General features: G+C 41.7%; 1 protein-coding gene and 1 pseudogene across 4 annotated transcripts in view; one reads left to right on the top strand and one right to left on the bottom strand.

Annotated features, from left to right (window-relative positions):
• Positions 1 to 655: 655 nt before the first annotated feature.
• Positions 656 to 5,428, bottom strand: LOC147915834 (uncharacterized; annotated as a pseudogene). Its single transcript, XR_015553815.1, has 3 exons — positions 4,610 to 5,428; positions 3,728 to 3,812; positions 656 to 2,627 (listed from the first exon to the last, which is right to left on the bottom strand). The product of XR_015553815.1 is annotated as an uncharacterized LOC147915834 (transcript).
• HHIP (hedgehog interacting protein) overlaps positions 4,562 to 13,470 on the top strand; it is a 92,002-nt gene continuing 83,093 nt past the window's right edge. For all 3 annotated transcript variants that reach the window (XM_087437571.1, XM_014780179.2, XM_004420878.3), the window contains exons 1-2: positions 4,562 to 5,855; positions 11,524 to 11,716. In XM_087437571.1, the coding sequence (XP_087293697.1) occupies positions 5,577 to 5,855; positions 11,524 to 11,716 (472 nt within the window). In that variant the 5' untranslated portion in view covers positions 4,562 to 5,576. The remainder of the gene's footprint in view (positions 5,856 to 11,523; positions 11,717 to 13,470) is intronic.

Genomic DNA, 13,470 nt, shown 5'->3' with positions numbered 1-13,470 from the left:
AGGCTCTGCTTCTGTGGCCTGGGTTCAGTTCCCCAGCACGGACTTATACCACTCATCGGCCGCCATGCTATGGCAGCAACCCACACGCAAAATAGAGGAAGACTGGTAACAGATGTTAGCTCTGGGCAAATCTTCCTCAGCAAAAAAAAAAAAAAAAAAAAAAAAAATCCCCTCAACCCCTGCACTCTTTCTCCATGGTCCCTTTTCTCTATAGCACTCATCATCTTCTGGCACACTCTATACCCATTTGTTATCTGTCTGCCCCATTAGGATGAAAGCTCCATGAGAGTTTGCTCCATGAGAGAAGTTTTGCACACAGCTGTATCCCCAGTGCCCAGAGCAGGGTCCGGCACACAGCAGGTGCCAACTTTTGAAAGAATGAATAATTGTAGAAAAACTCCTACTAGCAGCCCTACCATTGTGTCAGTGTGCTTGAACTATAACCAATCTTTAATTTTTTAAAGATGTGTATTTATTCTTCTGTTTTGTCAGCTGCCTTTCCTCTGTGGAACCACTTGAGAGCAATGTCTCCTGAAATTCCTTAATGATACTGCACTTGAGGTTGTGTGTTCCCCTCCATTTAACAATCTAAAATTTTTAAAATGCAAGTATTTCCTCCATTTTAAACCTTTAAAAAGTATTAAGTCAAACAAGATTGGCCCATCAACAGCATTTATTAAGCGGTTGGTCACCGTACCACAAGACTGAACTAGACTCTGTTGAGGTGACTAAAGAAGGAAATGTAATTCCTGCCCTCATGGAGCTTACAATCTCATGGATATCCAACTCCCATGTACAAAAAAAATCTCAGACAGTTATCAACAATGAGCAAAAGAAAACAAAGAAAATATATACATAAGTGCTGATTAGATGAGATGCAACGGCTGAAGGGTTGTTTGAACTAAAATAATTCCTAGAAGTTGAGTGAAAAGCTAGGATTTAAAGAGCCAATTTGTCCTTCCTTGCAAAAGGAAATGACAAATACATGAGTAAAACTTCAATAGTTACCTGGAGTCTATAAATGACAATACGAATTCAGCTGTAGTCTCACCTTTCTTAGTTATCTACTTTATTCTCTGCTTTCCCTTAAATGTATCATATTCTATTCTATATTCAAATGCTTCTATACTTTAAACGGCAGGGTGGAGTCACTTCATAAACTCCTTCTGACTCATCCTCAGATCTCAATTGAAATATCATTTTCACAGAGAGGTTTTTTCCAATCACTAAATCTGAAATAAATGTGCCTTGTTATTCTCCATCTTGGCATTTCTTTCATAGCCTTTACCACAATTTATAACCATAAGTTTATTTGTGACCTTATCATTTGTCTTCCTGACTAGATTATTAACTACCTAGAAGCAGGGTGTTTTACTATTTTTCATTACTGCCTACATATTGCTTAGCACAGTGCCTGGCAATTAATATATAGTTGTTGTAATGGAATTAAATAGAATATATTTCTGTGAAGGCCAGAAATCCACATATATAAAACTGATTCCAATACTCAAAATAGTTTTATTTTTTTATTTATTTTTTTGTGAGGAAGATCAGCCCTGAGCTAACATCCATGCTAATCCTCCCATTTTGCTAAGGAAGACTGGCTCTGAGCTAACATCTATTGCCAATCCTCCTCCTTTTTTTTCCCCAAAGCCCCAGTAGATAGTTGTATGTCATAGTTGCACATCCTTCTAGTTGCTGTATGTTGGATGTGGCCTCAGCATAGCCAGAGAAGCGGTGCGTCAGTGCGTGCCCAGGATCCGAACCCAGGCTGCCAGTAGCGGAGCGCACGCACTTAACCTCTAAGCCACAGGGCTGGCCCCAAAATAGTTTTATTTTAAGTATTTACCAAATTTAAGTTGTGCTAACTTTGGATACCTAGAAATGTGTATCCACATAACTATATATGCATACATATATAAATACATACATACATAATTCATATCCATGGTAATATTTGGAGCTTTACCTATGAAATTAATTTCAATTTGGGTCAAATATTTCACCTTTTACAATAAACCTAATTTGTTCATGAGAATCTTTAATCCATCCGAGGTAAGGAATATAATCCTGGATAGGAATGGGATGTGAGAGTGGGATGGTCAGAGCTGCCTTTTGCCCATACAGGGTGCCTTGGTGCAAATTAGAAAAAGGAGCCACATTGTCTGGGTAGACATGGCCATGCACCAATAAACTCTGCTTAGTGAGTGGAGTCTTGGCAAGATTTTAGGTCCCATTAGCTGCCTCAGCCAGGTCTCTTGAACAGGGCATGATCTGCATGTGGGTGGCATTCCTGGAGGGAGCTACTCCATCGTGGCAGGAGCAGAAGACAGCAACCTGGCCACTCTTGTACAGCTCCATTCCTTGCTGGAAAAGACTGATTTAATTTGTCTGCATGAGTCTGGTTGGGTAGGGGTCCCGTCTTCTCACCACTTCTGATGATTTAGCTGAAGAAGGAGCTCTCCTTGATGGAAGAAGACCATTTTTCATGTTCAAGTGTGCAGATGGATGTGCAGCCTCCAAGTGGGCTTTCAAGGTTCCATCTTAAGAAATAATCCAACATTGATTCTTGATTCTTAAAAAATTATGTTGACAATCTGGCTGTAGGTGAGCTTTGCAATTTCCCTCTGCAAAAAAAAGAATCAGAAGTTAGTTCACTTGTGTAACACTGCTCAGGGACTACTGGGACATTCTATCAGTGGCACTGAGAATAAGCTCGGCTATTTCATCAGTGACCCAATTTATTGACTGTCATGACTAACAACAGATGGGATCAATTCTAGCTCCTGTGTATCAAGAAAGACCAAGTTTGTCTCATTTCAGTAATCTTTTATAAACTCTCTATATCTCAAAACGTAGGGTCATAGGTTATAACAGGTGCATAATTTTTTAAAACCAAAATTAAGCTACCTTTAAGTGTTCTTAATCTTGAAGTACAAACCATAAGTAAGGCCTGTTCCAAAACTACTAAGATGAGTTCATCACTTGGAGTGGGAGCTCAAATCACTGAAATATAATTTTAAAAGGATTTTTATTTTGGAAAAAGAACATAAAACTGGTATTTGGGAATAAAGCCTTGGATAGTGGAAAGCAACCTAAATTGGGACCCAGGGTCTTAGTTTTTAAACTATCTAATTAGATGAGATTGGGCAAGTAATTTAATCTTTGATGGGATTCATTTCCAGATCTGTTTCCTAAATGAGAATTTAAAGTCTTAAAGTCCTTATAGCTCTATGATTTATTTTATATTAAAAATCCTCAAAGCAGGAAGAATGTCAGATAAAGCAGTCTGTGGGATCAAAGTAGCACTTGTAATCATGTGTATAAAAAGTCACATGTATACAACAGCCCCTGGGTGAAATGTTAAGTATATTATTGGGGTCCTACACTGAACCCAGGACTGGACCAGATATCCCAGCAGATTCTTCTCAGTTCTTCTAATCGGTCACCCCTTTTGGGAAAAACCTAGCTCCACCAGTAAATCTGGGCCCAAGAAGTAAAAGGGGCAGAAGCCTTATCTAGCCACTGCGACCACTTTAACAGTAATTAGTTTAATGAGCTCTCCACCTCACCATCACCAACTTTCACATCAGCTTGGTGAAATCCATGTCTGAGAAGCAAATCCAAATATGGCGAACATTCCTCCACTGCCAAAATGGGAAAACCGCCTTATCTCCTCTTTAAGAATCCATCTACCAGAGAATCAGCTCCCCTGTTAAATACTCACGTGGGCAGAAAGCACATTGTGTGCAACTCGGTAGAGGCTTGTCCTGATGCCAGCTTACTGGGATCCCGTAAACGTCGTCACCACTCTAGATGAGGCACAGATCTTTTTAGAAATACTTTCTTTACGCAGACTTTGTCTAGCTGAGGGAAAGGTTAATTTATTTAGGTACACGGGATACGTAGGGCAACTGGCTTCTGGACGACGGCAAACTTGCTACTAATTCTTCCTCCAGAACTAACACCTCTATTTACACCCCTGGGGAAATGTCCCTGGGAAATTTTTTTTTCCCCCCACTTAAAACGAACGGTGATTCCGCAGCCAGCTTCTTCTCGCGTCCACCTGGGGCCGGAGACTCTGCGTTCCTGCCTTCCGGAGGGGAGTGGGGGTTGGGCGGGGAGACGTCAAAGGAGCCCTGCTGAACTCCAGGGCACAGGTGGGGGCTTCGAAAGGGGCGTCCCGGGCCAGCAAGCCCAGGCGGGGGCAGTCCCTCCGGGAGGCATTCCCAGCCCGACACCCCACCTCACCCCACGCACACGCGCTTGTGCCGCTTCAGTAGCGTGCAGGACCTTAGGCGAGGATGGTACCTCTTCTCGGAACAGTCTTCAAACCATCTCAACCTACTCAGCGGCTCGCAGCATCTGGGTTGGTCCCCCGCCGCTAAATCAGACCGCAAGGAAGATCTTTACCGACCCGAGCTTCACACTGAAAATCACCAAGGAACAGGGGGCGTCCATGCGGCCCCAGAAAGGGACCGAAAAGCTTCCTCGCGCCAACTCCAGCCCACTCCGTCCTTCCTGCCCCCGGGCGAGGGGCGGGCCGGGGTGGGGGAGGCCCTGGAAGGGGCCCCTCCCCTCTCACCTCCCGCAGCCCACTCTTACTCACCTTCTCTCGGAGCCTCAGCTCGGCCGCCTTTAGCCCGGGGCGGTGCGGAGGGGCTGCGGGCTGGAGAGGGAGCGGGCGGGCATCTCCGGGCGGCGCCCTCAGCCCAGGCCGGCCGGCGGGAGGACCGGAGCCGTGCACGCCCCCACCCGGCGCCACGGCGAGGCGGGCGCGCTCGGTTCCGCGCCCTCGAGGCTGGCTCCGACGGCTCCGCGGGGACCGCCCCCTCCGTCCGCCGCCGCGGCCCGCGGCCCCTCCCCGCCGCATCCCGGAGGCCGCCGGCCCGGGGGACGCGCTCGCGCCGGGGCCGCCCCCTCCCCTCCCCTCCCCTCCCCCCAGCCCGGGCGGGGGCGCGCGAGAAGCGGTGACGTCAAGGGGCGCGCGGTGGCAGCACCTCCCCGCGCGCTAGTTAAAAAGAAGAAGAAAAGAGGGAGCGAAACATGAGAGGCTGTGTGAGAAGCTGCAGCCGCCGGCAGAGGAGACCTCAGCATCATCTAGAGCCCAGCGCTGGCCCTGCCTCCGCCTGCCCCGCCGCCGCCGCCGCCGCCGTTTCTGTTCCTGCTACTGTCTCACCTAAACAACTCCCGTTACATGGACAAGTGAAGCTCTGTGGCCGTCTTCTCCTCCTCTTCTTCCTCCTCCTCTTCCAACTCCTTCTCCTCCTCCCACTTGCCAGCCGCAGCAGAAAGCCCCTAACCCACTTGACACTGGCACAACTGCAGACGGTGTCATCCACACAACTTTATCTCGCTCCTCCGGCTCCCCTAAGGCGTTGGACCCATCGCCTCGTCTTTTATTTTTTGCAAAGTTGCATCGCTCTACATATTTTCGCCCCCGCCACCTCCCTCTGCCTCTCGAGCGTCCTGCCGCCCCGCAGCCTGCTCCTGGAGCTGCGCCCTAGTGCCCCTGCTGGGCAGTGGCGTTCCCCCCCCATCCTCCCGCGCCCAGCCCCTGCCGCTCGGGGCAGACGATGCTGAAGATGCTCTCCTTTAAGCTGCTGCTGCTGGCTGTGGCTCTGGGCTTCTTTGAAGGAGATGCTAAGTTTGGGGAAAGAAGCGAGGGGAGCGGAGCGAGGAGGAGAAGGTGCCTGAATGGGAACCCCCCGAAGCGCCTGAAAAGGAGAGATAGGCGGATGATGTCCCAGCTCGAGCTGCTGAGTGGGGGAGAGATGCTGTGCGCTGGCTTCTACCCTCGGCTGTCCTGCTGCTTGCGGAGTGACAGCCCGGGGCTAGGGCGCCTGGATAACAAGGTAGGCACGCACCCGCCTCGCAGTTGCGAGATTGGCATGCTGGGTGGGGTTCCCCGTGGCTCCGGCAATGCTGGTGGCTGTAAGAAGGGCAAAACTTGTTTGGGGAGTTCTTTTTGATAACTTTTCTAAAGCTCCAGCGTGATTCCGTTGTGTGTTCCTCTGGGGTGCGCAGATGCCTCTCCCGCCCCCAAGAGTCCGCGGTCGGGATGCTGTGCAAAACTGCCTGTCTCAGAAAAGAGGAGCTTCTGCGGTACCCGAATTCTTGGCTGGGTAAATATTTTAAAAGAATCACGATTAACGGTGTGTTTTGGATCTAATTGGGCATTGGCTGCGGTGAAACTGTAAATTAAGGTGACTGTGGCTTCCGGTTTATTTTTCTAGAGTAAAAAGATTCGTGCAGTTTTCTCCACGTGCTCGGTTAGGGAGAGGATTGAATCGTAAAGGATGTTGAAGCATGGTTGGTTTATGATCCCCAGCCCCGTCGGAGGGGGTTGTCTTGCCTTGCAATAGTTCAACAGCGAAAAGGAACTGGTACTCCAGTTGAAATCCCGAAAAACTGGGGAAAGATTTTGCTGGGGCGTATTTATCACGTAAAACTGAGACGATTCTCCGTCTCAGTGTGTAATGTTTTGTAACATTATAAATTCAAGTTTCAATGATAGTTGTCTAGGAAGATCTCCAGAGACTTGTTTTAGGAGTAATGGCATTTACGTTTTCCTTGTGTTAATAAGTTTAAACAAATATGAAAATACTGTTGGTTGAGTGAAAAGACATACTTATTTTTGAGTTTGCAAGATCTTTCTCGCCATGGGATGCAGTAATGTGTGCTCTCTACTGTACTCCAAGGAAAGACTGTGGGATCACGTCATTAACAACCACTGCACGTGAAATAAACAATCAGGTGTCTTTGCTTCCCCTCCCCTTCCCCATTTTAGGTTTAATTAAGAATTCCTCTGTTACAACACTGCAGTTGTCAAGGTCTGAGAGACTTGGAAAACTTGTGCTTCAGCCTTGCTGGCCCAGGCATAAAAAAAAAAAAAAAAAAATACCCAGGCTGAATCTAATTTTTATGCTCAGTTCACGGTAGATTTCACTCTATTCTCATGTAAACAGCTCCTACGAATCAACATATGTGTCTGGGTGGTATCTCTCACTTTGTTTTGTAACAAAAAGCCATATTGCATCATTTAATTTGCTCAAGTCATGCAAATAGGAAAAAATCAATAGGACAAAAAGGGGTCGACTTATCCTCCTCCCCACTAAACTGCTGCCCACACACAGAGTCCTGTTGCTTATGGCAAAAGAATAACAACAACACCATTGTGTTTGTTAGTTGGTTCACTAATGGGTGAAACTAGAGAACATCATTCTCTTTCAGTCCCCAGCTCTGTCCAAATGTTCATGCCTTTTGAGGGAGCATTTGTCCAACTCCCTCTATTCCCAGATGAGTGAGAACTGTCTTGCTACAGGTTTTCAGCTGCAACTCTCTCTTTATTCTTACCATATGCAGCAGGAGTCTGAGACTCAGGGAACAGATATTTCAGCGTTTTATTCACAACAATGTCATTAAGCTCCTGTGTTGTAATTGAATTAAATCTCAAAATAGCTACATTCACATCATCTGCAGGATTTTACCAGGAGCCCAGAAGAACCAAGAAATTCAGAGAAAGGATAGGAAATATTTGCCATGAAGTCTCCCTGTGTACAATGTACACTGTGAGTAGACCGATGATCTGCAGACCCCTGCAGTACTGAACTTACAAGAACATGAGGAATGAAAATTTTGTTCTTAACTGCATATAGTGGGGAGCTGGGAGGGGGGAACTGAGGGGAGTTAGAACCCTTAAGAGAAGTTATATAAAAAATTTTTTTAAAGAAATCATTCTTTAGGAAGCAATCTGCTACGTTAGCTATCCACATTCCTTTCCGTTTTACATGCTTCCAATCTTCAACAAACCCCTACTCATTTGGAAAATGTGTCTGAATTAAATTTGGTACACTAGACTTTGCTGGTTCCGTTACAAGTGGTTTATAAACCAACAATACTCAAATTGTTCAAAACAGAGATTTGATATAGCTACGCAGATGCATTCTTGACCTATATTAGTTCTCAGGTTTTAATAGTTTTTAAAACATGTTATTTTATAATAAACTTCAGTGTTTCCCTTTTTTCCCCTAAGCCTTCCTGGCTTATAATATATGTTAGGGTCTTATTTCATAATGTGTGTACAGGAGAGATGATGGCTATTTGAAAGGGCCCTTTTTGTTTACGAAAAATTTTTTTTCCCCAGAAAGATTTCTGCAACTTTTCCAGAAACTATAGGAGTAGCTTTTTCCTATGAGAAGAAACTTCATAAACAAACAGATAGTAGCAAACTAGGTAGGAATATTGAGCATGCACAGCTGTGCAATTAAATCCAGTTTCTAGACCAACACATTTTCTTTAATGAACTAGCATTGACTTCAATTCCTTAGTCATGGTATTATGCTTTTATATTTTAATTTTTTGTATATTTTAATAATTTTGTTTATTGTAACATGATGGTTAACTACCCTTATAAATAAGTACTGCCAAAATTTAGGAAGTTATATTGTCTCAGCAATATTTTTGCAGCTCTTAAATACAACATGCTAAAAGAATCTAATTCCCATTAGCCAAATTGAATCCACAACCATCTGAAATACCCCCATTTCTAAAACTTGACTTGTAGCCACAGAGGCATAGAAGCTCTCTCTACCTTGGGTGGTTTCACAGCCAAAGCTGTCAAGGAATGGGTGAAAAGTAATTGTTTTCAAGTGTGCCCTTTTACAATCATTTGTTTGCTCTGGCTCTTTCAGGGACAAAGGCTATTGTTGAACACATCCAACTAAACAAATAACTCATCCTGGGGTCCCTTTAACAGCTGCCTTAGTACAATGATCTATTTACATATTAGCCTAAAATTGAAACTGAACTCTTTAATGACATAATCCAGCACTATAGTCCAGAGACGCATGTGTTCCACCCAACAGCTGAACAACCTTGTAGGCATATGATTTTTAGAAATAACTTTTTGTGTACCAAGTCATCTTAACGCGACATCTTAATATGCTGTCATGTATTTTCTCCTTTTGTCTGCTCATCCAACCCATGTGGGTGCCTTTTTATCCTCTTTGTTTAGTTACTTGATAAATAAAGAGAAATACAGAAGGTCTCTGTCACCCATTTTACTATTTGTTGATAAGCTATAGTTGTAGGGCACGCTTCGCTGTGTCTTCCCGTATTTATCGTACCTTTCTTCTATGGATTTTACTTTCATGTGGCTGAAGATTAAAGGATGACCTGCCAGATGTTATAAATTAGTCAGCAACAGCCACAATCATTACTAGGCATGCTGTAATAATGTTTCGAAGTTTTACATGATGTCCAAAGTATATTTAGTTTAAACCACTATGATTTGATGGTTTCATGTATGGCTTTTAAAAATCGAAACAGGAAATTAGCTTAAATTTCTTCTTAAGATTGATGACATTGTCAGACGTAAAGTAAAAGACCTCTATAGACACAGACACATAGGCAAAAAAGAAGAAAAAATATCCTACACACACCAGTACTCATCTGTCTAAAACAGTGTTGCAGCTTGGGCTGAGTCAGTTTAATTGACTTCAGTAAGACTATTGGTTCATTGAAACCAAAGCCAGAATGATGGCTCTATCTATCTTCAAATAGGTATTTACACTGCAGACCTCACACAGAGCAAAATGTTACCATCCTGCTGGGCCAGAACAGCATGAAACTTTACAAAGAATAATATTATACTTGATTTCAGATAATTTATTGAATCCTATTTCTGAAACTTTTGATGAGAGATCTTGTGGCCAGGACACATTCCAAAAATTGTAAAAGACAAAATTCTTTAGGCACTAAAATCAAGCTCTTCCTGGATAGCAGCTGGGAGAGTATATGGGGATCATTTTGTTTCAGCTATAAAAAATGGAAGTGTGCATATTCTCCATAAAACCAGAGGTAATTACATTCCAGATTTTCAGCCAGCAAAGGAGGTGGCTTCAGCATCGTGCAGTTGTTTTGTTCTTAGTGGACTGCTGTATGATAAACAAAGTTGAACAGTATTAATATTGAATAGATCTGGTGAGGTCTGCCAGAGTATGGACAATAAAAGACATTTAAAACATTCTTGGAATGCAAATTCTAAGTGTCTGGTGTGTGTTTCCTTTTAGAAAACTTTAACCATTTAAGCAATTGTTATTTAAATAAATTGATAAAAATCAAAATGTAAATATAATTGTGATTAGTAATAACTTTTCTGAATATCGTACATAGTTACAACACATCATATGTATTTTTTTTCCCCCCACAATGGGGTAACTTCTGTGGGACTTTCAATTACTGCAATGCTGAAGGTTCAGCAGGCTTTTTGTATTTAATGATTTTTTTTGGTTGCTTTGCTCTTGCAGATCCAAATTTTGTGATCACCTAGATTATCTTTATCCTAAAAAATAGAAGCCATACAATTTACTCAAATTAGAACCTCAACTTGTGAATGAAATATTTGCTTTAAACAATGATCTAGAGTTTAAAATGTTAATTTCAATTCATAGTTCTAAAGAAATAATTCAGTATAAATATAGTTATATAAACTAGGAAAAAGTATAAAATTCAACCCCATTATAGTGTTTTTTAAAACGAAAAATCAATGCTTGATTTAGACAGTGCTACATTTCATGTCTCAAATATTGTGCTGATATTATCTTATATATTTATTAGAGAAACTCCTGAAGTCAATTTTTTAAAGTTAATACTAGACACTGAGACCTAATTTTATCTACCAGTTACTAATCTCAATGAATCAATAATTCCCAAATTGGTCTTACTGAAATAAAAGACATAATACTGTATAAATAAGGATAAAATATGCATTTTTTCACTAAAACTCACTAGATACTGTACAAAAGCACTTTTATTAAACTCTTGTGTTTATTCATGCATATAACATACCTGAGGAACTAGTTAGATGGTTTTTCCTGGCTCTAATAAAATGAATAATAAAAATTGGTCTTAAACCTGTTTTATTCAGCTTCAGATATTATTTTTATAGAACATGAAAGAGAGAGATTTCTCCTACTTCAGAAAACTTTCCCTGTGCAATACATGGATTGAAAATTAATTGAAATTAGGAAAATGTAACTTAAGTAACATTTTTGAGAATATCATATTAGGAATTTCAGGAGTGAAATAGATTTTCACCTAAAGCACAAATAAGCCATGTCTTAAAAAATTCTGCTTTACATACAGTTGGATAAAGGTGTTTCGGAGTTTTAAAGTTAGATATCAGTCGGTATACACGCTGAGGCTGAGTAAAGTGATAAAGGGTTAAAGGGCCTAAGTATAATTGTCATTTAGTTTTTCACACCTGAAAGACAGGTGAACAGACTTTGATTTGCAAGAGTAAGAAGCACTTTCGTGCATCTTTACCTTTGCTTTCCCATCCCAGCCCAAGAGACTGGACTGTATCCTTACAAAGGTATTCTGTATTGTAATATGGTAATTCTTTTCAGACAACTGAATTGGCTAAATTATACTTTTATACTTACATGATTACAAAAAAATATAACTAAACCTAACTTCACATAACTAAAAAGAAGTGTGTTTCTGATTTATGGCTTTCAGATATTTTCTGTCACCAACAACACAGAATGCGGGAAGTTACTGGAAGAAATCAAGTGTGCGCTGTGCTCTCCACACTCGCAGAGCCTGTTCCACTCACCTGAGAGAGAAGCCTTGGAAAGAGATCTAGAACTTCCCTTGCTCTGCAAAGACTATTGCAAAGAATTCTTTTATACTTGCCGTGGCCACATTCCAGGTAAAAAATGGATCAATGAAATAAACTCCTGCAGAAAATCCTTACAAGATATTTGTTCTTAAATGCTTGCTTACGAGAGTGTAAAGTTTATCTTGCCTTTCAAAATACCTGTTTTTAGTTCATAATTAACCTTTCCAAATGTGTGACCTTTTATTGCTGCTAAAAGGATTACTGTCATTTCAGTCTACAAATGGTATATTGTTTTGTTGAAATGTTTTACATCTCTTGTTAAACTGATAATACAGTTAGTAATCTTTACACGCATTGGATTATCAGCACAAATTTCTTGTCGGTGTCTTCTTTACCCATCTGCGTCAATATCAAGACAGCCTCCTTTTCTGCAAGCTGATATGTAAGTGCAGGCTGTCCACTGACTTTTAACATATTTCCTTAAGTATGATTAGAAATCCAAAAAAGTAACACCTTTCAAAGCACTTTCACATATAGTGACTAATTTGCTCCTCCAAAACCCTGTGAGGTAGGTAGGAAAAGAGTGGGGTCATATCGGGGGCTGGCCTGGTGGTGTGGTTAAGTTCACATGCTCCGCTTCAGCAGCCCGGGGTTCATGGGTTTGGACCGTAGGCGTGGACCTACACACCACCCATCAAGCCATGTTGTGGCGGCGTCCCACATACAAAATAGAGGAAGATTGGCACAGACGTTAGCTCAGGGACAATCTTCCTCACCAAAAAAAAAATAAAAAAAATAGGGTCATCTCCATTTGATAGATGAGAAAAACTGAGCCTCAGGAGAAGGTGATAGGATAGACATAGACGTTCTTATGCTACAGTGTCGAAAATATACCTGGTCACTATCATATTTTGGACCCTAATAAATGTATAGATGCTTGGGCATTGATTAATTTTACCATCAAAAGTTTGTAAACTCTGGTTGTTATTGCCTTAGTTGGAAGAATCAACATAGAGGTAGAAGAGAATTTAACGAGACAGATTCTGTTTAGTTAGGCAAAGTCACACACAAATAAATCTACTGAAGCTAACAGTTTATAAAACTAAATAGTATCGAAGGAAAAGACAAGCTTTTTAAGAACTATAGGATGCACTTGGAGAATTTTTTTCACTGCTATACACATTTCCCTTTTTTCTCTGACCCAGAAAAGTATAGTTTTTTTGTCTTTTTTTATAGAGCTCTCTTAATAACTTAAGAAAACATTTTGACTAGGGTTGCTTGCTCCCTTTGGTGTACCATAACATGTATCTACACCCATTCAATGTGAAAATATTATTATTGTCTTTCTAAACTACTGCCATGTTTCTAAGGCTTTTCTTAAACCAGCTGTTTTTTCCTCTTTATCACATTCCCCAAAGCGAAGTAGAATAGGTCACGGTTGCCTAGATGGCCTGCCGAGAAGTGATAACAGATTAGGTCCCATAAAGGTTTGCTGCAAATTTCAAGTCTTGAAGGTTTGCCTTTACCGCTGTAAGTTGAAAGTGATATCAACACTTAGCATTTTCATCTACCTTGATCTCCTTGAGATAAATGTAACTGAGCTGGGTTTAGGGAGTCATCTGTGGGGGTCTTCATGTATCTGAAGTTATTTTAGCTTCCAAAACAAACAACAAAAAGCAATATCCAGTGAAAGAGAGAGAACAGCAAACAGCTCAGGAGCCAGAACTGCAAGCACCTCACTCCCCAGAACAACATATGTGGTGACGAATGACAAATTTATTTTTCTACAAAGTTTGTGTATATGTAAAACTGCTGAAGTGCATCAAGATGTCAAGTGCTTTTGG

The sequence above is a fragment of the Ceratotherium simum genome, chromosome 12, assembly GCF_057802395.1.
Source record: "Ceratotherium simum simum isolate JZ-2026a chromosome 12, ASM5780239v1, whole genome shotgun sequence".
In the NCBI taxonomy this organism is placed as follows: Eukaryota; Metazoa; Chordata; class Mammalia; order Perissodactyla; family Rhinocerotidae; genus Ceratotherium; species Ceratotherium simum.
Note: the sequence above shows the minus strand (reverse complement) of the source record. Positions and strands in the feature narration are given on the sequence as shown.